A 27763-nucleotide genomic window follows, 5' to 3' on the forward strand; every position below is an offset into this window, starting at 1 on the left:
CCTTGTACACATCTATAGACAGCGGCGTCGCTAACAGGAAATTAATGAATACGGGGATACGGCGGGGGGGGGGGGGCAATTTTTGAAAGCCCCCCGCTTCCTACGCCCCTGGCATTCAAACAACAATGTATATGTGTTAATATTATGAAAACGTGAAAGCACATCTTTAATCAAAATTTTTTGTCCTTACGCAGTAAATACATTCTATACCTTTGGTTTCAGTAACTAGTAAGTAACTTAAATCATGGTCAAAAGGACGCAATTCGAGATGATCTCGTCGACCGGTCGCGATCGTTATTTAACTTTGATGATCAAATTGCCAATTTCATGAGCCAATATTTCTGCCATTTTGTATGATATGACATTGAAACTCAAAATTGTTATAAACATCGTTCCATAGTATATGCCTACATGAATGTGCGACAAATGACCGTTAAACACCAAATTGTAAATTCACTGAGATCCCGTGAAAATCATTCAAAGGCACGGACAAACATGTACATGTATGAAGCTTTATATGCAGCCGTAACAAGACATATTTATGTAGTATATTAGTTCTTGTCTTTACGCTTTATGTATGTTAAGATGAGAGCTTTTGTGAAAAATGTATAAAATGACCGACAAACTTGTCGATTTAGCTACATACTGGGTCTAGACAGTGCCCATAATTGTGGCTAAGTTGATGTTGTCTATTATTAAAGGTTTCTAGTTTTTAAAAATATTATTTAAATTGCACTTTAATGGAACTGATGCAATAAAATCATCTGAATGGATCACTACCTGTCGTGTCTCTGGGCTTTCAAACTTTCAACTTTATTACTAGTCTCTTTACAAAATACATTGTGTAGAGAAAACATATTTACAACATTCAACAAACGCAACATAGATGAAAGACAAATTATATATCTTTATGTTTCTATAACATACATGTGCATTGAACGGATCACTGCCTAAGATGGCATATTGAAATATACTTTATCTTTAGATTCAATCTCAATATTTTGTGTGATTCATGTATATGTATATGTTATGTTTGTTTTATATGTGATCATTAACGCGTTACACTGCGCGTCCAAGTGGCGGCCAGATCTAACAGCATTCATAGAACGATGTATATGTTAATATTATGAAAACGTGAAAGCACATCTTTATTCAATTTTTTGTCCTTTTGCAGTCTCGTAAATGCATTCTACTGTAGTATATATGTGGTTTCATTAACTAGTAAGTGAGTTAAATCATGGTCAAAAGGACGCAGTTCGAGATGATCTCGCCGACCGGTCGCGATCGTTATTTAACTTTGATGATCAAATTGCCAATTTCATGAGCCAATATCTCTGCTATTTTGTATTATATGACCTTCAAACTCAAAACTGTTATAGACATCGTTCCATAGTATATACCTACATGAATGTGCGAAAAATGGTCATTACACTTCGGTGGGATCCAGTGAAAATCATTCAAAGGCATGTACAAACATGTATGAAGCTTTATAGGCTTCCACACCCGTGATAACACAGCATTTATGCACCATATTAGTTCTGGTCTTTATGATTTATGTATGTGTTTAGATGAGAGCTTATATGAAAAAGGTGTGAATTGAAATGACCGACAAAATTGTCGATTTAGCTACCTACTGGGTCTAGACAGTACCCATACTTATGGTTTAGTTGATGTTGTCACTTAAAGATTTTTACATTGAAAAAGATTGTTTAAATTGTATTTTAATAGAATTGGTGAAAATAAAATCAATTGAATGGATCACTACCTGTCGTGTCTCTGGACTTTCAAACTTCAAACTGTATTACTAGTCTCTTTACAAAATACACCGTGTAGAGAAACATATTAATTAACAACATTCAACAAAATTAATGCAACATAGATGGAAGCAAATTATATATCTTTTTGTGAAATATACATGTGCATTGAACGGATCACTGCCAAAGATGGGATATTAAGATATATTTTATCTATAAATGAAATCTCTTTTGTGCGATTTGTATTGTAAATTTGTTTAATTTTTGTTTATACACAATACATTTACCTATATTCATATATCTGTAACAAGCTTTCTGCTCTTACCTTATGTTGTAATCAGGGCATCAATTACAGACACATAGGGAAGAGGAGGGGGGGTGTCAGGGAATAGAGTTGGATGAGGGAGTCAGACAAGGCCTTTGTTTATTTATGGGAGTTTGGCAGGTCATTTCAATTGAGGTCAAGCAGTCAGGACTATTGTCATTATTTTGTTCTGAATATCTAAGGGAGGGTGTTTATGCATGGGGATGTTATTCAGCCATGGGCTGTGATTAATTGCTTTAGGGTCTGGATAAGGAAGGGCAGTGATGTCAGAAAGGGAGTGGGGTCTTACACGTGGTGTGGGTGTGTGTACATAATTTAGGGTATTATAGTTTAGGGGATCTAGCCTTTAACCAATCAGTAGAGGACACTTGTTTCGACAGCGTCCTAGTTAGTCTTGGGCTGATTAGTCACATGACTAAGACAGTCAATTATGATTGGGCAAATCTTATGTGACAGGAATATTAGGTACTAGATAGCTGGGCTCTGGTCAATTTCATAATTCTTGGAACAGAGTCATTTGCTTGTTATTGTCCCAAATACTCCTAAAGTTTATGTTGTTTTGTTAATTACATAACTTTAATTATATTTTATTGTAATATGCTTTCTAAAGATATTTATCAACATATGTTAACATACGCGCAACACACCGCATACATGGGAGGCCGTCCTTACATGACCATAGCTGTTAATAGGACGTTAATTAATCAAACAAACAAACAAAATACTAAACAAATTACAAACAACTGGTTGCAAACAACAATTTTTACCCCCGATTCAGATAATTGATAGATCAATTAAAATAATTTTCTGAAATGAAATAGGTACGCAGAGGATTTAAACTTGATACCGGTTGAGGTTGTACCCCTGGTAAATAAGGTTGTCCCTGAAATAAAAGTTATACCTATATATAAGATCTATCAATTAAACCAGAGGAGTTAACTTGATACCGGCTGAGGTGCTATCCCTGGTAAATAAAGTTGTCCGTGGTAGAAAAAAATTCTTAACCTGATACCGGTGGGGACGCCCCCGGTAAATAAGGTCCCCGGTAGGAAAATTGACTTCAAACCAGATGGGTCCGCCCCTGGTAAATAAGGTCACCCCTAAATGCATGGTAGAAGTCTACCTGCAATATTTCTAAAGCATAACCTGATACCAGATGGGTCATTCCTGGTAAAATTAAGGGTAGAAGTCTACCTATATAACAAGTATATTTGTAGTCATACGAGTAAATCCCAAGAAGCCACATGTTAGGTTAATTAGACATAGTTTAGATTGTAGGGGTTTATTTGTAAATTTCATAGTAGGATTTAATTGCTTTTGAATTAGATAGATGTATCAGTAATAAAACAATTGGAATATAATCTTGCCTCATTGTATTGTGTGTAAAGTGAAATAGAGTCACCGCTTTTGTATAAACAAGTTCTGTATATTTTACAGTATATTTAGTGATTAACACGTAACACTGTGCGGCCTAATCTAACAGTATCCAAAGAACGATTATATACCAATATTTTCAAAACGTGAAAACACATCTTTATTCAAATTTTTTTCCCTTATGCAGTCTTGTAAATGCATTCTATACCTTTAGTTTCATGGCCAAAACGACGCAATTCGAGTTGTCTTCGTGACCGGGCGCGATCGTGTATTTAACTTTGATAACAGTATTTTGATGGTAATATTTCTGCCATTTTGTATGATGTGATCTTGAAACTCAAAACTGTTTTAGACAACGTTCCATAGTATATACCTACATGATTACTTTGATGACAGTATTTTGATGGCAATATTTCTGCCATTTTGTATGATATGACCTTGAAACTCAAAACTGTTATAGACATCGTTCCATAGTATATACCTACATGAATGTGCGACAATTGGCCATTAAACACCAAATTGTAAATTCGCTGAGATCCCGTGAAAATCATTCAAAGGCACGGACAAACATGTATGAAGCTTTATATGCAGCCGTAACAAGACATATTTATGTAGTATATTAGTTCTTGTCTTTACGCTTTATGTATGTTAAGATGAAAGCTTTTGTGAAAAATGTGTAAAATGACCGACAAACTTGTCGATTTAGCTACCTACTGGGTCTAGACAGTGCCCATAATTGTGGCTTAGTTGATGTTGTATGTTAAAGGATAAAATCAACTGAATGGATCACTACCTGTCGTGTCTCTGGACTTTCAAACTTCAAACTTTATTATTAGTCAATTTTCAAAAACAAAAATGTGTACAGAAACATATTTACCATTATATATAATAATAACAATAAAAATACTGTAAGAGATATCTTCATAATTCCAATTGTTCTGAAATCAGAACGATTTTTTAAGTGTTCCAGCAAAATTAATGTAGTGTAACTTACTTACTTTTGGAGAAAATCGTCTTTTTGTGTCCCTATTTCCCTGATGCAAATTTTCACTTGGAAGGTCTTTGGTGGCAGTGTACAGTAGATTTGAAAAATTCAGCAAAATGAAGTGCAGGCTTTAATTATGTACACACAGCTTTTTAACCTTAAATAACATCTATATAAAAGTATATATATTTTTAATCTACACAACATTTGCAATAGTTATGCAGAGTTCAATTTTGGACAGGTCTGCTTTTTGTGGTTTTGTGAGCCTGTAAAAACCATGGTAACCAAATTTGTTTTTTTGAAAAAATGCAAAAAATTGGGATTTTCAACCCAAAATTACACCCCCCTCTAGGAGAATTTTTTTTTCTTGAACACAGTTTAAAACCAAGCATCACTGCCGTGATAGCGGAACTGAGCCTATTTCGACATAGGTATATCATTAAACTTTTGAGCAATCTTACCTCGTACCCCAGCTATCAATTTCTGCTGCTACAGTATTGAGTTTTTCCATCTTAGACGCACATTCGGATACCCTCTAAACCATTAATCTCGAACCCCATTTTTGGGGAATTTCTTTATGCAAATGTGAAGCCTGCATATAATTCTCTAGATTGAATTCACCAATTTTAGGACATATACATTTTTTAATTTTTTATGCATATAATAAAACAGGGGCTTTCTGCTTAATAAAAATCTCACCCATGGCCATTCGGTCTTACTGTACACTGCTACCTTTATCACTACGGTGTTTATTCACGTTGAAAACAAGCGTTCTGACGCCCTTCGCGGGTTAAGTTCATTTTACGAATTTAAAGTCAACAGAAGAAGCGGAATAATATCAAGAAACAATGCATTTTCAGCTCTAATATCGACATTAGTCGGGCACAAAACCCAATATCGGATAATAAGAATTTCCTGTAATAGTTGCAATAGGAAAATATTACGATGTCAGTAAATAAATGTTTAATTTCTTTCGTTTGATTCAATTTCTAAAATTGTTGACTTGATCCCGAACATTCCAGTGACGTCACTTTTAGTAGGAATGAATGAAACGGCAGTCAATCCCGCCAAACAGTGACGTCACAATCACCGGAATGAACATTCTGTGTAAATAACAGGCAATTTGCTTTCGTTTTGATTACCATCTTCTGTATGTATAATGAAAAAGTTGCAGGATAAACAGAATACCCGGTCGCTATCTTACAATACAAGTTTTATTTTGGTGTCGACAGGGAAAACAGAGATGACTCTGCAAAACCTCCTCATCTCATCTCATCGCACAAACGATAGCAGAAGCGATATTAATTATAGCAAAATAAAAATGTCCAACGTTGGAAATATTGCAAGTACATTCATTATTTACATAAACCAGTAATTAGAATAATCATTTATTTCATCTAGACTAAATAATTTGCGAGTCCCGTACACGCCTGCAAGGAGACGACCTTGGCATATCGCTACCCACGATGCTCTCGATCGTGGTCTTATATTATGTAACTTTTCCTGGGATATTAATTCTAGATATATCTGTTTTCGACAGTCAAATTTCTTTGAACATGTGTAAAACAAGCAGTCTCAACTGCTATTCCGAGACCGTAAAATTCAATCTTGATCACCTCAGCCAAAACACAGGGGCACGCAAATTATGACAGAAACGTTTACAAGTAATTTGATACGTATGTCATTTGAAAGTATTGGAGACCTTTTGATATGCACGTGTATATCATGATGTTTCAAGTGGATGCCCGTATTATTTTTTGTGAAAAATGAATTATATATATTATATATATATTATAAAATTCGGTTAGCTTTTTTATTGTCATTATTGTTATATACACTGTATGTGATATTTAAACGAAAACACATATTTACCTAAGAAGCCAATCATATATATAATGTAAGTATCGGTTAGCTTGTAATAAATAATAATAATAATAATAAACAGAACAAAAACAAAAGGTCTTTTCACCAAAATGGTGAAAAGCCCTAAAAATCAATCGAATATATTTCCAAAGATGATTGATACTCTTAGTTATTGGCCTTCTGTATGCTTGCCTTTGATTCGCTCGGTGTCGGTGCGAAACACCTCAGCGCAGTAATAGTGTGGATTTTATATCCGTATCTGGCTGGAGACAAATACCAATGCTAATGCTGCCCTCGAAAGTAAAACATATATAGCTGTAATTGACTTATTCTAGAGGTACAGGTATAGAGAGCGACAGGGAACTTAACGAACAGGACTGGCCACCGGTCTATAGAATATTGAAAAGATAATTAATATTTGGTTTGATTATTTTTGTCTCTACTATTTGTCTAATTCTAGAAAGTTTCAAACTAGGGGGGGATCTAGTGAAGAACTGAGGATATCTGATCAACAACTTAGGATCTGTTGGTCAGTCTAGACAACGACGGATATCACCACAAACCTGTACAGATAAATTCCAACCCTCTGTGGGACAACACTCCGAAACAAATGAATGTAGTGCTTCTTCTTTCTGTTGCACAATACCCTCTCATGGTGTAGGCGATCACCTGGAGTTATTCAGAGAGTAGACAAAACGTTTCCCTTTTGCTTACTTTAGCAATTATTTATAACGTTATAAATATTGTTTAATGCGACTTTGTTCCTGCTATAAGGTTCGGTTATCGCCTCCGAATATGCTAATTTGACATAGTTGTTTGACAGTACTTTACCTAAATTTGTGTGGCTGGTGTCGTCAACGAAGTTGATGATTACACTCCCGGAACATATGGTTCTTTCCTCATTATACACATGCAAGATATTCTATAAAAATCGACGCGTATGTCTGCCTGTTCGATCTACATTGTAGTTTATATATCAAAGTCGCGACTGTATCTTTGTTCGACCACTGTTTTCTATATATACCACAGGTACCGTGCAGACGGGCGGGTGGTATCTCCTCCAGTACAGAATTACTAACGATGGCACAGGAGGAGGTAACTTCACAGTAACAGCAGTCTCCGACACACCCGTAAGAACTTCAAACAATATTAATAATTTCAATTATTTACTAGTGTTGTTATTTTAGTGTGAAAGCATCTGCTGTTGTTCAGATGAAAAGTTTGCGCCTCATAGTATTGTTAACCGCTGGGATATTTCTCCGCTAACTTATCTATTGTAGATGTTATAACGTATTTGCTCTGCGTCCTTCATCTTTATTCAGTTGGTCGTTTTATACATTGCAGAAATATATCCCGTGTTCATAATCGGTTCAATTAATGGCACAAGAATATAACTTACAACAAAATATTTGAACTTCAAATGATAAAGGTTAGAATCTATGAACTTTTCAAAGGCCAAGTTAGTAACTAGTAACTGGTTGAAGTTGAAATTTGTAATACAGAAATTCACTTTAAAATTATTTATATTTAAAACTGGACTTTTATTTGACGATGTTCAATTCCTTTCAGTACCTTACGTTTACCGTCATACCAGATTGTGTATACGTCAGAGCTGGACAACACACATATGGTAACGTCACTGTTGACGTCTCAGAATACGCTGTTCCTGGTACAAAAAGGTAAAACTATACTCAATGTATATGTATAATCAATGAACCTTAAACTAGATCTAAGATAACCGACTAAACAATAGCAGTAGATGAAATAGTCTTATCGATAAACCAGATATACAAATACAAATAAAACACTTCAATCCATATCAAATATCTGAATTAAAATATATTTTCATATTGATCAATTTTAAAGATGCTCCACCGCTGACAAATGGCAATCTTTCACTATCAAAAACAGGAGCAGACGATTTAGTATTTTTCTACAGTTACAAAAGTTACTTACTTTACACAATTACCACCATTGAAAAGTTTGAGCTTCTAATTTTACTTCAAGTTAAAAATATGAAAAAGAATTAATTGCATCCCGAAAAAAATCAGTGGTACTATATCTTATATGGAATGAAGTGATGATTGCGCATGCACCAAAGGCTAAATAAATTATTTAATGTTATTTTTTGTGTTAATTAGGCATATATATACACGATTAAACACCAATTATTGTTCAAATGATGAATATCATATATGCTCTGTCGGCGGTGGAGCATTTTTAGGAATATTTTAACTTTTTTTTTTGCAATGAATTCTAACACTCACTTAAACCTAGTGTTTTCATGACCTCTTGAACTCTGATTATGGTATTATTCGCCAGAGCCACTGAAAATGTTTATATTGGAAAATAACACACATTGGGCCTAGTAGTAACATATGGATACTGTGCAGTGGCAATGAAAATATTCATAAATTGCATTTGCATTTTACTGTTGTCCTCACTATATATAAAACGGATGCACTGTGTCGACATGATGACTATGATGCTATTCAAAATGTTCATTATACATATTATTTGTTAACAGTGATGTCATCGTTCGAGCAACAAATACATCCGGGGACTTCCAGTTCTCCAGCCGAGAACTCTCTATTGTTGAACCTCCTACTGGTGCCGATACGCATGCGCCTGATTTTTCCACTACAAATATTATTGATAACTGCGACTCCGCTCAGGTATTTAGAAATATTGGAGTACACTATGAAATACGAAATTCCCCTTTCAAAATAAAAATAATTTATTTTGGAATTTATTTTAAATTCGTTTCATTTCCATATACATAAGGATGGATATTCTTATTTCTACCCTACCGCACAGAGATACCTGCACTTCCGGATAAGATTTCTGTGTCTTAATTAACCAAGGCTAGACAGCCTGCACACGTAGAACATATTCGCGTGATAAACAGGAAGTTGTAAAACGTCATATGCAAATAAACATTAATTTGTGCAGTCCAATTGGACAATTCATATCACCTTTGACCCCAAGCTCGTGCTTTGCGCACCGTGCTGAACTTTGATCTAATGATCATCACAATCGGAAGTCCGTTTGCCTTCACATATTTCGTTGATGTTTACGCGGTGATATAAAATAAATATATATGTTTATAATTCTTTGACTTTGAATAATTCAACGTGGTATATATTCTTGTATGTTACAATGCAACGAGTTTGACAAAGTTTGTGCCAAAGTAAAATAATAGAATTAGTAAATAAATACTGTGTTCGCTTTTTGAAATTAAGTAGACTATTACTAGTTTTAAACATTTTCCCTTTGAAATTATAAGGGCAGAATAAGGCTCATTCCCTACCTAGAGAGAAAGACAGGGAAACCATTGGATGAGATTCACGACAGTCTAACCCTAGGCAAACCTCGAGTTGGACAGTCATGGATCTCCTCCTCGGGTAGAAATTTATCTGTCCTACCCTCAAGGTAGGGAAAGATCATATTAACTTTGACAATTCAAATGAAATGAAAATGATGCCAAGGGACATGTTTAAGTTGATCGTAATAACAGGTGATCTGGTGCATGTGTTTTCTTACACTGACCTTTTACAGTCCAGTACTTGGGAGGTGATATTTCAAGTCCAGGATGACGAATCCGGTATCCACAAGGTTGATGTTGATGACCACACAGTTTCCACCATCACCATGGAAACGTTTGATGATGGCCAAGCCAACAAGCCAGTCAACGGACACTTAAGGTATAGATTTTAAGAAATTTCCTAACAAATAGATTAACATCATATCATTTTAAAAATAGAAATAGCCTGATGTTCTGCTTTGAACATTGATGACATCCACAAAACAACGCTAGGTCACCATACGAGGATTGGATAGTTACAACAGAATCTCTTAACAACAAGAATAGCTTTAAATATCAGAACAGATCAACTTCCATCTTTTATATGTCAAAAGTGGAAAATATTATAGGAAATAAAAAATGATATCTGTGTACTTTACCCATTCACGCGGATTTCTTGCTTTCACTTTAAGATTCGTCATTTAAACAAGAGTAATTTTGATTAATAAATTATTAGTTGGTTTATAACTTGTTCTCCAAAAGCATTTATTTAATGAAACTTTTTCTATATAATAAAGTGTAAATACCCTGTTTCTGTGTCTCAGTATACAGTGCTCCAGACAGCAGGTGACGGTGATTGTGGATGACGTGGAGGGCAATGAGGGACGCTATCTAGTCACACACGTCCGTCATCAGGTGATATTTCTACCTTACCTGGTCATTCTTTTATCATATCTTTTTAGAATTTTATTCGGGTAAAGTAATAATAAAACTTTGGTAAGGATCAATTAAAAATGTTTGCATCGTCACAAGGATATCACCTCTGATGGATTATTAGCCTATCTATCCTTGGTGTTTATGTCTGTGCTATTTCCATATCTAATATCACTATATTATAACTTGCATATGTACTTAGAGCTACATTAGAAATTTTAATTTAAATAGATACGAATCTTACGAACCATGTTCCACCTCATCACAATAACAATGGTTACATAATCACATGATCATATAACTTATCAAAGTACATATACTTGCACAATACCTTTCTCCAAACATTCACTGATTTGTCACCGGTTTTAGCCGTGGAAGATTTCTCTGTCAACCCCAGGGTATCACAGATTGCGCGCGCTAACCTTTTGAACCTGAAGACAATTATGTGAAGTCATGGCTTCATGCGATGTGACCGTGGTGTGCATTGTCGATGACGTCATCAATATTGACTTGCTGACAATGGAACCATGTTCATGTCGCGATGAAAATGCTTCTTTTTAGTCTATTTTCTATTCTTTTTCTTTTGTAAATGGGAGAAAAAGAATCATTCCCTACCTATGAGAGTGTGACAACAAAATCACAACCCTCTGAGGAATTCCTGAATGTCCAATCCTCGGCAAGCATCGGGTTGGACGTTCGTGAATTACCCCTCGGGTTGTGATTTTGTTGTCACACCCTCTAGGTAGGGAAAGATTCTATAAGTCTTTCCACCAACCTGCCAAAATACAACTCGCAATAGTGGCCCCGTCCATGTATATATTTTCTATTAGTCGTATATTGACGTTATTTACTTGTATTGTTGTAGATGACTCCGTCGTCGAGCGCCACTGGGATAGGGGCATCACATGGGGCACACATTACGGCCATCTTTACAGGAATTTTAGCGGCTTTTCTGTTGGTGGTGATTTTTGTGACTGTTACCATACAGTGTAAAATGAGATTCTCGCAAAAACGGATTGCTGTGTCTCGTGACACTAGTAACAAAGACAACAAAACGACGTCACGGAGAATGGTCATGGAAACGTTTTTGATGTAATACAGGCCTATTATAGACAAATGTAAAACTCTTCTCAAATATATTAAATATGTAAAGCAAGATGATACTTCTAAGCGAACACTAAAATTCAATGAATTATTTATATGGAAACTTTCTGGCATGTTTATTAAGTCATGCATCTACCATTAATCGCAGATTATTTCCGGCACAGGTAGTTACATATATGTATTAATGGGAAATGTTTATTCTACATATTCTATACTATTAGCTGTATGAGTTGTTAAGCACGACCATTCTACAGTTTCTGGTTAAGACGTGTTAAGATTGTTTCGACTGATTGGCGAGAACGTTCATAAAATGTACCTGGGCCAAGTGTCTATTACCTTAACTTTAAGGAATCCCTTAACTTAAAATAATCCATAGGTAAGCACTACACAGGTTAAGGGAAAATCTTACGATAAGGAGCTTTTCTTAACATTTGTTGTGCATTCCTATGGAGAACTTTAAGTCAGAGAATTCCAAAAAGTTACGGAATATTGATGCAACTGTGCTTTGACATATGAATATATTAAATGGAGTATGGAATGATGTTTCACGCCTTGTCCAGAGACATCGCTAAAATATCCATTTCTTTACATTAGCAACATAGTTTTGTAAGTTTCGTTCTACAAGCTTTGGTCAGGACCAATTTTTAAAACATAAGTTGAAGTATTCAACGACACGGAAATGGTATATTATTCATAACAGGCAGATAAAGGGTATCAAATGGTTGAAATGTAGGTTAGAGAAGCAATTTGTGGCGACTTACGTAGTCTAATACTAATACTCTGTACCTATATATAGAAGTATAATTATAAAGATATACATAGACAGGGATCATACAACCTTATTGTAATGGCTACACTAGCCAATTGACTGAGAGGCAGTATGAATGAAGATAACGTGCCATCAGCACATATGTGTGTGGACGACTGGCAAGGCACTCTCTAACATATAATTTAAAACACAATTTTATATACAACAAAGAATGTATTGATTTAAGAACATTTTACATATGCATAATAACATTAAGTGGAATTTTCAATCAAATCGATTATCTATTCTTCATACAGTTCGGCCATCAACTACCGAATAACAAGTGTAAACGTAACGATAACATCACGGAAGCCTTCCGAAGTCCAATATCGTCTACAGATGTATGTCCAGGAAAGTCAAATATAATAATTTAACTTCGTCTGTGAATCAAAGTCAATGGTAGTCGATGGGTGTCCAATGTGGTCAATGAGAATCGAATATAGTTCAAGAAACCAATGACTGTATTACATATTTTGCTACCATGCATCCCATATCATATGATAATAAATTTAATTATTAATTGCTGCTTAAAAGTGTTTGCATACACAATAATCCCGTTGAATGAATGTTCGAATTCGTATTTCCATTTCCGTTCGTCCCATGGGAATGTTACTAATGTTACTATGTAATATCCGCCCTCCGTTCTTCTGTCACCATCAGACTATTGCCTACACCTCCGACGACGGAGTTAGTTATGTTAACAGTAACAGGACAGCACACGCAGTAAATTTCAAAGCAAACATTGCATCTTTTTCGTGACTGAAGTAACGAAAAGCCCTTCGTAAACCACTCGTATAACAGAGACATTTGGTGAGCATTCTGTAAACGTTTGACTGTGTCTATGAAGGACCTGTAATTCCTCCTGTAAGCGCTAAAGCACAACGACAACACGGGGCTTAGAAACAGTGTCCTGTATAATCCTAACGCAATCAAAAGTAGGATAAACAAAAACACCAGGACAGCAACAAACAAGAAACGTGAAAGTCTGCTACAAGGCAGGCATATCGAGCATATTTTTGTGGCTTTAAACGCCACCCGGTTATTTTCGAACAGTTCCATAAACAAAGTACTGATCCGTGATGAAGAGGAAATTTCACTGCCCAAATCTATCACATTTTCAAAGCGCTGTAGTTTTCTCTTCACCTTCTTAAAAATAAGGAACATCAGGCATGGATCGAACAGAAGTATCATCAGAAGTGATATAAAATTGGCCATTATGATTATACTGTAGACGAAAGTGCCCAACGACGCCCAAACAACATTCAACGTTACCTCTAAAACGAAACAAGTCGCCATCATTTTAGTATTTAACCAAAAACGGAACTTCCTACTTTGCTTTATTTAGATATATGAAAATTTGAATCAATGCCAAGAATGGTCTAAAGTTCTACTGTAATTATGATAGTTTTTAACGTGTGTACATGTGTACTCAAAGGTATGCAAATGGTATCTTTCGGTCTATAAATTAACAATATATCGTGCAAAAAAGTTACTATTATTCTGCACACAAATACAGTTGAAATATATAAAAGAATGAATAAATAAAGTCAACCTCGAAGAGTATGAAAATGTTTATTCATTAAGCTTCAATAATTTTAATGATTTACTTTAAGGATGCCTTCAGGTAAAGACACATCAGTGTCGAGCAATTTTATACTTTAATGTGTAGCATTTAGCCATTGACAACATGATTTAAGCTTTTTATGTTGGGCTTATTTTAAATCCTAATATATAAAATTTCAAATAAATGAAAATAACTACATTCTAGATTTAACTACACAAAACTATAAAAGTTTGAACTGCGAACAACACTTGAATATGTTACGGCCACTTTGACTACGTGTACTTTGAAGGGAGTTAATATCATTCTGCACACAAATACAGTTGAAATATATAAACGAATAACTAAATAATGTCAACCTCGAAGAGTATGAAAATATTTATTCATTAAGCTTCAATAGCATTTTAAATACTACTTTTAGATGAATTTTGAGAATTGATGTTAAAGTCGTACTTTTTCTAAATTTGATTTTATTGTAAGCTGATCAAGTTCTTGCTACCGTATTTATCAACCATTACGTATATTGGACCAATTTTTAGATATTTGTCATCTTTGTCACCTGTCAAATGGTTTTAAAAAGCAAGACAGACGATACAAAAAATCTGAAATAAAAACAAAATTCTGAAGTCTTTGATCTTCTACCCCGAAGTTAAAGTTACCAAAACATAGATGCATCAAATCGCAATAACAAAGACTTTTAATCAATGCATCATTGTTAATCGCCATATATGTTTCTGTCTTGACATCACAGTGGATTTCCTGCACGGTACAGGCAAAATAATTCAATCCAGGTTATGTTATACAAGTCATAATTATGCAAAGATATTACACGTGAGAAATTTCTGGATACCAGGCAGATATCATGGAGATATAGGCTGATATCGCAGAAAATTTTAAAAGAGTTCCTTTCATCCAGTTTGCTATTGAGTAGTTGTGGGGGCCAGTAGCTGTTTCTTTTCAACACATTTTCCTATGCGTTTTATAGTACACAACCTTCAATAATCTGAAGTTTTAATGTGATCGCGGTAAACATCTGTCAAAGTCAGTTCCTATCGTTCTTTGGACTGTCTTTGGAGTGCATTGACGTTACAATACTAGTTTTCCCTCCTTTTTGGAGTTTGGACATGAAATATGTCAACTGTTTACTGGGTTAAATGTGCAGCATTCGATGATAACGTTTCCTGTCCAACAATCACATTATCACGGCCTATAGCGGCGTTACATACTGTGACGATGGGGTGAACAACAGATACAGGAACAATTAACACATATATTGCATTGTTCTTCAGTCTGAATCTCTACGCACACCAGCCACGTCTCATCTGAGGTTGACTTCCTGAATATTTCTGCGGAGGAATACTTCCTTCTGAACAAGCTGAAACACAATGACACCAAACTCCAAAATAATGTTCTGTAAAGTCCCAGCATTATTAGAAACGTGGTGCATATGCACGCTAGTCAGCTCACAACGAAGAGTTTTAAATTAATTGTGACAAGGTAGACGGATCATATATGTTGTCATGGCTTCGAAGGCATTTCGAAAAATTTCAGAAAGCTCCATAAACAGAAGTCCGACCCTGGTCCTCGACGAAATTTCATGGCCAAAATAGATAACTGTTTCACAACCTTGGGGTTTTCTTTTCACTTTCTTCAGAAGAAGAAATAACAGGGATAGATCGAACAACAGTATGATAAAAAGTGAAACTGAGGGTTCCTATGACGACTAAATCGTAACCAGAAAAAACAAAGGACGCCACAACAACATATTAACGTGTGTGAACTTAATATTATAGCTCGCCATTATGATTTCCATTACAAACCGAACCTTGGACTTACAGACTAGGTATTGAAGAAATACCAGCCTGTTTATTATTAAGGACGTATGCCCTACATATAACAACCAGGTCATTATGTCAAATGTTTATAAATCTTAAACAATGACATTGTTTGAAACGGTGCCAAGTTGGCCTAATTGTACTTAGTTCTTAAAAGGAACATAAACTGTTCGGACTGTAGCCTTTTATGTTATATACCAAAGCATATCTTGATAAATCGGAGGCTTACTGAAGCATCGAGATGTTTATTATTTATCTACAATGAAAGTACATTTTGATATTAGAAACAAAATAAATGAATGTATAACCAATTGTTTCATGTCTCGTTTTACTTTATTTTTACCAATACTACATTCCAATATACGAGTAGATTTTAAAATTGATTATTAGTTTTAATGATTTACTTTAAGGATGTCTTCAGGTAAAGACACATCAGTGTCGAGCAATTTTATACTTTAATTTAATTTAGCTATTGACAACATGATTTAAGTTTTATTTTTTTTTTTAATTTTTAGTTTATTTTTATATCCTAATAAATAAAATTTCAAATAAATGAAAATAACTACATTCTAGATTGAACTACACAAAACTATAAAAGTTTGAACTGCGAACAACACTTGAATATGTTACGGCCACTTTGACTACGTGTACTTTGAAGGGAGTTTGAAGTTATCGATGGAAGTAGATTTAATAAAATTTTATTTACGATGAGATCTGTGGAAAAGTCAAAACGGTTCATAATGATACCTCGCTAGTTAATTATTAAAATCTTTGTTATTTTTCCTTATCGTTGTCTGGTATCAAAGACGTTAATGATTGTACAACTACTAGTATATAATTTTAGTTAGGGTAGGGTGTGTCTAAAATAACAGTTTTACGGTAACGATTTATTTCCCTTTGAGCTATTTCAAATCTTTATTATCAATTTTTATTACATTTGAAATCAAAATCTGTCAATTTGTGGAAGTACTACTTCAACACTTTAATACAACAGCAAAACAACGAAATAAACAGAAACTAAAGACAAATTGTTAATATCATTGGGCACATTGTGTTTGCTGTTGTACATTTCAGAAACCATATGTTTTGCTGAGAAAATGTCTCCAGTTAGTTAACTGTGATCCAATTTTTTCTTTCGCGCCTGCTAAAGTTTTCAATTTCTATTTTGTGAAACAAGGTTCGCGAAAGTTACAACTTGGCGGCATTTAAAATTAAATGGTTTATATAGATTTAAGTAAATGTAGATATCAATTCGCGGAAGATAAGCTTTCACGAATATTGCTTTGGGATTGTGAAATTTCAGCAGAAAATTAATTGAACGCTATAAAAGTTGGATTTACAGTAGATCTTCCAATCTTAATCCTGTGAATTCTTGCGTTTTTAAGGTCTAAAATAGTTATGCAAATGAATAATAGGATAGGTCTGTTTTCTCTCAGCAAGACATGAAGTAATTGTTTCTATATGGTTTTCCAAAATATCCATAACGTAAGTTTTTCAGCCAACGTAATCATTCGTGGTCAATTTTCAAGATATCTTATAATATAATCTTTATTCATTTTACATCTATTGTGAAACAAGTTATATAAATTATATCTACAATTTTCTTGCGATGATCCGGATGTAAGAGCTCGAGAGGTCTCTAGGTGAAGTGGCAGAAAACCGGTTTTGCCATTAAGTTTTACCTACGGTGTGTTACAAGAGGTCATACGTTTAGAGTACAATGTATTTCCCTTCTTTACTTTCTTGTCAATTTAAGAGGATACACAATCAAGGTTTTTCAACAAATGAAAAATGAAACCTAACTAGTCAAATATTTGCAGCTAATCACCTTTTGAACAACCAAGTCTTCTGATCTTTACCAAGGAGTTCCTTGGGATAATGCCAGTATTTGCTGGACTAGCGTTTGATTACGTACTTACTTCGAAATATCTAGATCATCCTGACTTTCATAATTAGATAGCATCATCCATTTCAGAGTTGAACAGTATGGAATAGAAATTTAAAAAATGACATAACAGCTTTCTAGCATTGTTTTGTACTGAAATGAAGACAGGTTCGACAAGTAAGGCTTCTTTTGTACCGACTGATTATCAAACCTATGGTGGCCTTTAACATAATTCGCTGTCACTTCTTTAAAATGATGACCGAAATCACATGACACTTATGAAAATAGTTTAAAAAAAAATTATTTACCTAAACACTAAAGAATATGCGTTGTCACTTTCATGCCCATGAAATCTATATCATAACAGGAACAAGTAAAACATTTAAAAATGCGCACGATACGACGCAGAACCAGACACTTACATTAAAATGCGCACGATACGACGCAGAACCAAACACTTACATTAAAATGCGCACGATCAAGCAGTATGTAAACATATGCCACAACAATATATGTTCCACATATCTTCAGTCTACTATTTTTATCCTCACAAAACTGGTATGGGTAAGTCTATGGTATTTTAATGTCACCATCCAATGAAAAACCAACCATGCGTCACTTTAATTCCTTTATTTTTAAATAGCTATATGCATATCAAAACATATAACATCATTGTTGAAATGATTGTGCCGTCGCTTTAGCGATCCTCCACTGATATAGATACCGTACACTAGTTAGACCTACACGAATGTAATGAAAGGTAAGATACATTGTAATATGACACTTTTGTATTGAATAAGACCAGGTTTGAACTTGCAGAACATGTTGCATTGAAGGCCATGGTGTTATATTTTACCACACGTGTTGTTTACATAGAGAAACCATAACAGGAGTAAAACGTTAAAGTGTTCGTGTTACGTGGTGACAGTCTTTACCAACGCCTGCACAGACGATCACACCTATTGACACAACTGTAGTCTATTTACTTTGATAAGTATTTCTAATAACTACATATCACCTTACTGTTGGGAATTTGTGACATAAAAAGAGATCTAATTTAAATGTCCAAAGTTTGAATTTTTTTCTCTCGATTATTTACCATGGTCGAAGTATTCCATTACATTTAAAGGTTGAATTGAAACAGATTTTATGTTATGGAGATGTAACACAAAACATCAACGTAAAATTTACATGTTACTGTTGTTTAACATATTTATCAAGTTCAAGTTAGTTAATTTTCAAATTTTGAAAAGACACGAGCTTTAGCGAGTGTCTTTTAAATATTTGAAAATTAACTAACGAGAGTTTAGATAAACATGATAAACAACAGTCACACGTTGGGGAACTTAAAGTATCCCATAACTTTAGCCCTATAGTAACACCGTGGTGACCATTTTCTCGCCTTCACTCAGGGAAACTTACCACCATACAATGTGTAGTGATATCTTTCCGCCAAAAATATAGTTCATAAATAGAGAGTCATTATTCTTTTGTTTGATACTTTAAATAAGCAACTACCTGTTGAACAGTAAATACAATGCTATTTAAAAGAAAAAGCGCTATGAAAAGTAGCCTGAAGTTAAGAGCCAATCGGCATCAAGAAATCTTGGAATTGACCAATCAGAGGCACCAATTTACACACTGGAGTGTGTAAACATAAACAATAACCAACTGAAATGGAAAGTATCACATTTTTCCCCATAGTTATGGGATAAATAAACTTCCAAGTAGTTTATGATCAACGCGTATCATGATAACATAAAAATACATACCATGACATGCTTATAATTCAAAAGGAGTCCTTTCTTGATCTACTAGAAATTTTCCTTTTTATTAGGCTCTCTCCATGCAGTTCTGGTGTAGGTAGGACGAGAGAGGGAATGAGTTAAGAGGGGTTGATTGAGGTCTCCGAAAAGTTTAGACAGCTTAAACAGACATTGGAATCATGAAAAATGTTTTTTTTGTCATTGACGGAACATTTCAGAAAACGCCAGAAATTTTTAAATACTTTTGTTCTCTTTTCTACGTTTCTTTTGGCTACAATAGGTTGTTTTATGTACACGTATTTTTAATCGCTATCCGTTCTCTGGCATTGGGTTTGAAAAGCAAACCACAAATTAACAAATATAGTTCGAAAGAATTAGGATCTTCGAGTTACATGATTCAGTGTTAACGAAGAGCAATTGTATAAAATGGCACACGTGTTCGTTAGTGATATTCGCGGAATTGTAAATTTAAACATATCTTTGTACAAAGTTTTCTATTGTTAGCTTCCCATTTTAAAACACGGCTAGAGGTTGCATAGAATACAACCAAGAAAAAAAGGAAATCAAACGAGTTTTGTTATAATTATGATACAAAACAATCCATAAAAACAAACAAACAAAAAACTCGTGACAGAATTTTCGGTTTTTGACCCCATGGGCACTGAAAAACTAAATGTTACCCTCATCAATCCGAATTAAGTAGGACAAGATGTGTTGACACTTTGTGTTGAAGTGTAAGTAAAATATACTGGTATAATGGACTGTTTAATCAGTAGTTAGGACGTTATCTATATATAGATTTTTTATAAGTACAGTAAACAGTATATACCTTCTGACATACACCCGTTCTGAATAATTAAGTTTGGTTAGCTTTATGTTGTAAAATGATTTGAAAATAAACAGTGCTTACCCATAGTAAAGATACCTTGGCATGTGAAGCATAACTCAGTTAAGTCTGTAGTGGCAAGCAAACGTAATTAAAGGCCGAAAAACATTTAATAGTAGTCATACCATTATCTTTAATACGAATTAAAAACACCACATACGTACATGATATAAGAAACGTCATTGGGTCATTCACCGATCATCTTACTCTCTCCTGTCCTCACAAGACCTTTGTTGTTATGGGGATGAAATAGTCAAACACTTCATTTCTAAATATGTTACCGATACGAGACCAGACATGGCAGTACAATAGCCGTGCATGACTCTCGTTATATGTCGGTATAATTAACAATTCTGTTGATATACCAGCTTGAACCACCCGATGAACTCCAATTAATGCCCCACTTTATTGTCCATTTATATCGACAGAAGAGTTGTCTCAGTAAATGTTTTACGTGTAAACAAATTTTATACACTCTATAACCATATTAATCTCTTATACCAAGAAATTCAAGATGGACCTAGCTGATTTTTTCTGTACATGAACTTATAATACTCGTAATTTTATTGCTTAATCATTCTCTCTAGACGAGTAATGTTCTGCAAGATACCCTGAGATAGTTCTCTTTCATGACCCCACATTTGATGAAATCCTTATAGTAGAAAGTGCGTCATATATGGTATGAATGTCAACCAAATATGGTAACAGGTCAATCATAGCAGGGATGTCCTTCCATTATGATATTTCAGTGGGCCAGCGCTGTAATGAATCTCTGTTGACGTCCATGTCTGGGCTTAACTTGTCATACTGTGCTAATATATTGCGGCACAGAGAATAATATGAATGTTCATAAGAAAATACAAGGCCATTTCATAGTGTTGTTGAATAATGAAAATATTTGCAAAGTGATGAGCTTTAGTTAAGTCAGGACAAAATATATATTACCACGATTAGTTACAGACGACTGCCTAAAATATGCACCATGTAATTGATAATTTACAATTAAAAGGTATATCTTACATTTTGTGGCCATTTGTTATCTCAGCAGGTCCCCGACGTGTTCATTCCTAGTTCGATAATAGTGTGTATCACAGTGTGTAACACATCGTCTCAAAGAGACATTTAAATATCATATAAAAAACCTGTAAAGCTCCACACTGAACACACCCCACTTACCCATTCAAATTGAATAAAGATGAATAAATCCCACTGCTATATGATAGACAACGCAAAAATATATAGTGAAATATAGAGCCACATCGATATAAGATACCTCGATATTGTTATGAATAAATGGATAATAAAAAAACATTATTATAATTCAGGCAATTCAAAATAGTGTGTAAAAAAGATCTAGATGTGCTCGTAACTGTGTAAATGTTTGTTATGAAAATAAAACAAAAAAATGGTGAATAGACCATTACTCAAATATACACGTTTTATATATCAACTTTCATTTTCAAAAATATCACTGCATATATAAAATACGCGTTATATATTTACACAAAGGTCACGTATCTCATTAAACGCAGGGCAATGTACGGCGACTTCCTTATAAACGCATATAAACTCAACAACACTTTAATATTGACTTTAGGACAAAAAGCACTGAGTGTAACATGGACCACATGAAAATCATGTCTGGGTTTTATAAGGTAGGTTAGAATACATACATATGATTTAAATCACAGTAGAAAATAAAATTATCATAGTAAAGTTGCATTGCGTAAACGAATAGCCTGATAGGTGGGTAAAAATCTTTTCTCAATGATGTGTGTTTTTACCATCCATGTCTAGGTTTGCTTTGCTCAATGTAACATGCTTTATAAATATTATCAATTAACTTTTTTGCTCAATGAAAATGCGATTCATTAATTGTCGTCCATAATATGTTGTTCACCTCTAAGATGTAATGCGGGTGGGTTTTTATTGTTACGTCATGTGTTTGCGAGCTTAACGTCCCGTACTCTGCATAGAAAACGATCATAGAATGATGACATCACAATGCAAGAGATGTAACTACTTAATATGCAAGGACGGAATAAACGAAAGTCAATGTAGAACAAAGCGTTCAGCTTTGATACGTGTTTTGGGCAGTGAAATAACAGTCATTATAATGTATCAGGTTTGACACGTGTTTTGGGCAGTGAAATAACAGTCATTATAATGTATCAGGTTTGACACGTGTTTTGGGCAGTGAAATAACAGTCATTATAATGTATCAGGTTTGACACGTGTTTTGGGCAGTGAAATAACAGTCATTATAATGTATCAGGTTTGACACGTGTTTTGGGCAGTGGAATAACAGTCATTATAATGTATCAGGTTTGACACGTGTTTTTGGGCAGTGGAATAACAGTCATTATAATGTATCAGGTTTGACACGTGTTTTGGGCAGTGAAATAACAGTCATTATAATGTATCAGGTTTGACACGTGTTTTGGGCAGTGAAATAACAGTCATTATAATGTATCAGGTTTGACACGTGTTTTGGGCAGTGGAATAACAGTCATTATAATGTATCAGGTTTGACACGTGTTTTGGGCAGTGAAATAACAGTCATTATAATGTATCAGGTTTGACACGTGTTTTGGGCAGTGAAATAACAGTCATTATAATGTATCAGGTTTGACACGTGTTTAGGGCAGTGGAATAACAGTCATTATAATGTATCAGGTTTGATGGATAGAAGGTAAGGTATTGATGGTCAGTTGTGCTATGTTTATTAATACATGGGTTGCATTACAACAATCCTCTCCATCTGCTCGAATATCATTTTGTCAGTCTATCGAGATATGAAAATATATTAAGCAAGTTTTCGTTTCCTTTTTTCCCATTTAATTCATTCACTAAATAGTCTACGCGGATCTGGATAGCTTGAGAGGCTGGTAGGCAATATGCGGTATGCTAAATTCTTAACCTCCGTTATCAATTTTGTATGCAGTCATCGACAATGAACAGCATAAATATACACATACGATTGGCAGGCAAAACCGTCCGGTAGTCATGACGAATTGTTAAATTTCATACACAGACAGATTGATTTTGATCTAGGACGTTCTGTTTACTCGCGGTAGTCATATGATGATAACCCAACAGTGGTACCCCTGAAGCAAGCTCTAACATGTGTATTGTGTTAATTTATAGACGCGCACTAAGGAATCGCGATTAAAGCCGACAAGACATGTCTTCAATCCACATCTACTATCAGCAGGTAAGGAACACTAGTATACATTATCACTGATTGATTGGTTATCAATTTTGATAATAGATCACCGCCATACAGATACTATTTACTCTCAGTTTGATTTCTTTAGAGATATAACTTAAAATTCAATATTTTAAGAAAATCAATATTCACTCAATGTACTTCTATTGTGGAGACTAAATGTCACGTGCGCAGTCAGGTATGAAGCCGATACCATAATATATTGTTCTGTTCTTATTATTAGCCGCAAGTTATATTTCTGAATACCTTTGTTTGATAACTTTATTTATACTCTAAACCCTATTTTTGGTTTATAAACTGATATGTACGTGTTAATATTAACAAACAGTGTTAGCCGGTAGACGGTCTTGATCTATCCAGCTAAAGTGATATTCCGAGGATTTAGTATATTTGATTGTTCACTCGGATCATGTAGGAACAGTTCGGTTAGCTCGCGATTCTCTTGTCTATCTGTACTCTAGATTTATCGATCATAATGTCTTAATGATTTATCTATCATAATGTCTTAGTCTGGTATCCGGGTGAGAGTATCTCGGGCTACAGTTCGTTTTGTCGAATAAATATTTTTTGTCGAAAAGATTTGCGATGAAAATTGTAATCAATATAAATAATCGTCAATTTTTACTAAGTTTAATCTTATATTGTTTTATCGTCCTAACAACGTCTAATGTCATTTAAGTGTGTTTTGGGAGCCAGTGGCATGTTCGTGTTGTATCCGCTGAGGATTGAATGATCTCGGTTTATAGTGCTACCTCACTGAAGCATACAGCCAAACGTACCTAAACATTGTACACATTATACTGATATAGAACTATGGACACTCCTCACTGTGTTATACCACACGACTACTGTACTGCAGTATATCACTAATATATAAATACATGAATACCAGGTATATAATTCAACAAGGCGATTGATAGGTTAATGGCATGTGTAACATCTATACCATTGATATACAATGTAAATGTTCAGAACAAAAATATATAATATCCGCTAGAAGATATTCTCAATAGTTAAATTAACATTCGAAGGCATAAAAAATCATTTGATCCTTTTAAAATCCCTATCCATTTACCAATAAGTAGATTGTGAGTGCGGGAGTACCGAAGTCAAGGCTGACACGTTACTAGGGAGTCCGTCTATGTTATATCAACAGTGGAATTCACAATCTAATATTTTCATAAGCCTCGCGTTTCTCGTCCGAAATCGATTTAACGTAACCCACTAAACGTATTGCGAAATGCGAATTGTACTTGGTAGTATCAAAAGGGTTGTACAATGTGTGCATGTAAGGTAATCCATCAATCCCTTTCTATGAATGCAAACAGTTTTCAAAATGCATTAATAGATTATAGATTGATTGAGACACGAGGTATATTTAAGGGGCCGCATTTACACTCACCTTATTGAGAAATAAAAACACTTGCTCACCTTTGGTTAGCGATTCAGAAACAGTAACTAAAGTTAACTCGTTGTTTAGACAATTGATAGTTTATTAAACTTATTGTACAACAATGGGCACAGGCAAAAAGATCCCTATACCCACTTTAGTTACGTATCCTTACCTTAAATATTGCAGTTGCTGATTTTCTAAAATTGTTTGATGAGATTTCGTGGCTGTAGTTTAATTCTGTGCATAAATGTTGGCATATATGTTTAAAATATGACAGATTATTTGATACTCTAGTAACTTTACTATACTATACTTTAATAAAACTTTATATGTAGATAGCACTTATGTTAACAAGTTATTACACTAACTATTTACTTAATTTACTTTATTTAAGTTATTAAATAATTACCGACATTTTTGGCATTTTAATTCATAGCCAGAATGGAAACACCTACCTAACCATATCTCCGGTATTATTGAAGTCAGTTGAAATTTCAATCTGCAAAGATTTAGTCATGACGTATGCATGTTTTCTTTTTTAAAATCTTGAACAGAAAAATGAAAAGACAAACATTTATATTTCGCAATGAATGATCAAATTTTTCTAGCGTTTAATGTCATTATCCATGTCCCTTTGGTTTTTATCACCTTTAAATGTTTGAATTGTGAATGCTCATTTCTATACTCTAGTAATGCATATAAATGCATATGTCTGAAAAGAAATTTCAGTTGGATTATTTTAATTTATTTATATTTTCAGGTATCAAGTGATACCGTGAGATCGTCACTTTCTCGTCGCTTGATGAAGTGCTGAAACTAGAAATGAATTGGTTACCATTTGAAATATATTGAAAGTATTCGAGACATCCACAAAATACTGATTGACGCTGAGTTACCTCCAAACATTTTGGAAAATGGTCTTCAGATAAGAGTTTGACAAACTGTGGCCCTTGAGACGCTGTCTGTCTACAGCAGACATAGTCACCCAGTGGTCCCGAGATCGGTAAGGAATGATTTTTGAAGATCACGACGTGTCAATGTTGGTGCACGACTTACTTAAATCGATGTCAATGTCACGTGCAATGGCTGCTTTGACTTTCTGGTTCTACATAGCGTCCCAGTGCTTGAAAGCTCACAAAACAGAGTCCATATTTAATCAAATGCTTGTGGTGACGAGATAGACAGGATAGCGTCCACGTTCCATATAACATCTTATCCCTCAAATCACAACAAACATATTGTGTTAACATTCTAAAAACAGAAACCAGGGGTTGGCTCACACGGTATTGATTGTAGATATGGATCTGTTCATGATAGCCATGTTAAAAGGCTGAATTTATGCTTTTTATCGTTTGTGGTGAAAGAAAAATGAAAATAATAAACTATAAAATATTAACAATACTCTATTAAACAATTTTATCAACGAACCTTGTAAAACATAATTTCAAACTTCCTGCTCTCCTTTGTATTGTTTAATTGTGGTAATTACGGTAATTCATTTACTTTCATATTCAATGTTAGCTATGGATACAATTGATTATACAATAATAAACGTGACTTTATTGTTTTATATATCTGTAGGTGATTTTACATAAATTTCCTATTTTTGTGCGGAACCTAAAACGTTGGTCGAGGCATTGACTATAAACACATGATACACATATTGATCGTTAGAATTAAAGTTAATCAATAGAGCAATGTTGCAAAATTGGGTTTAGGATTTACAGTTTTACGTCACAAGGTATGACTAGACAATTCCAATCTTGTTTGTTTTAGAGTGTTCTAGTACGTTATTTGTGCGTCAATACTGTATTACAAACTAACTTTGGTTTCAAAAGCCGTGTTGGGCAAATACATGTTTTGTGACTAATTTTTATGATTTTTTCAGTGAATACCATAAAATTGATTTTATCCTTCTTTTTCAGCTGATTATGGCACCAGACACAAACATTCATCCGACGGAAACAAAGGAAAACGGCCACGTGAAACGAAAATGGAAAGGAATTATAGAAATCATTGTGATGTGGTCTTTAGCCAATGCTGCGTTTTACTCTGGAATTTACGACGACACTTTTATCTTGATGCACTATGTGTTTTTCTTGTTTATGTCGGTGTATTCACACAGGGAATCGTTCCCTGGGTCGTCGTTTGGGGTAGCTGCTTACTGCTGGATGTCCCTGAAGACAGTCTGTCTCAGGTTGGTGTTTACTAAGACCTGGTACAATTGGCACTACACACTGATGGCCTTGACCTTCATAGAACTACTCCAGCTCACCATATATGATGGAATTCGTACAAATAAGAATACACGTGAAATACATGTGGATTATCAGTTCGAAAAAAGCTTCGCTACCTCGGACTCGAACAATACAAAATACCCATACAGCTACAGCAAGTTGTGGGATTATAGGAAATTTTCTTAAACGAGACGCAATACAGATCAAGTTTGTTTTTATTTTTCTAGTTTTATTGTATATATTTGCCCCATATAAATTGTATTTTTTACTTGCAAATATCCCATGCATCATATTTGTCACCATGAATGATATTTTTTTCCAATTTTGTATTATTTATTGAAAAACCGTGTATTGATTTTATACTCTATTGTACTGTAATGTTAAAATTTGCATTTTATCTAAGATACATTCTCACCTTACAGTTAGAACTGTATTACGTTCTGGTTTTCATTTCCATAATCGAGTATTTTCAGATGCATGTAAAGCCACAGGGTACAGGAATGGATGTGTGATAGGAAAAT

General features: G+C 34.4%; 1 protein-coding gene and 1 long non-coding RNA gene across 2 annotated transcripts; both read left to right on the top strand.

Moving 5' to 3' along the window:
* Window positions 1-6580: 6580 nt before the first annotated feature.
* Window positions 6581-11634, top strand: LOC138315916 (uncharacterized). The gene is made up of 7 exons (XM_069257335.1): window positions 6581-6601; window positions 7270-7431; window positions 7871-7980; window positions 8829-8976; window positions 9860-10005; window positions 10430-10520; window positions 11404-11634. Exons 1-7 carry the CDS (start codon window positions 6581-6583, stop codon window positions 11632-11634), a joined length of 909 nt encoding a protein of 302 aa, XP_069113436.1.
* An 11868-nt stretch (window positions 11635-23502) lies between these two features.
* LOC138309859 (uncharacterized) lies at window positions 23503-27539 on the top strand. The gene is made up of 3 exons (XR_011206337.1): window positions 23503-23597; window positions 25766-26008; window positions 26931-27539. It is a non-coding gene; the product is annotated as an uncharacterized lncRNA (long non-coding RNA).
* Window positions 27540-27763: the final 224 nt, after the last annotated feature.

The sequence above is a fragment of the Argopecten irradians genome, chromosome 1, assembly GCF_041381155.1.
Source record: "Argopecten irradians isolate NY chromosome 1, Ai_NY, whole genome shotgun sequence".
Classification (NCBI taxonomy): Eukaryota; Metazoa; Mollusca; class Bivalvia; order Pectinida; family Pectinidae; genus Argopecten; species Argopecten irradians.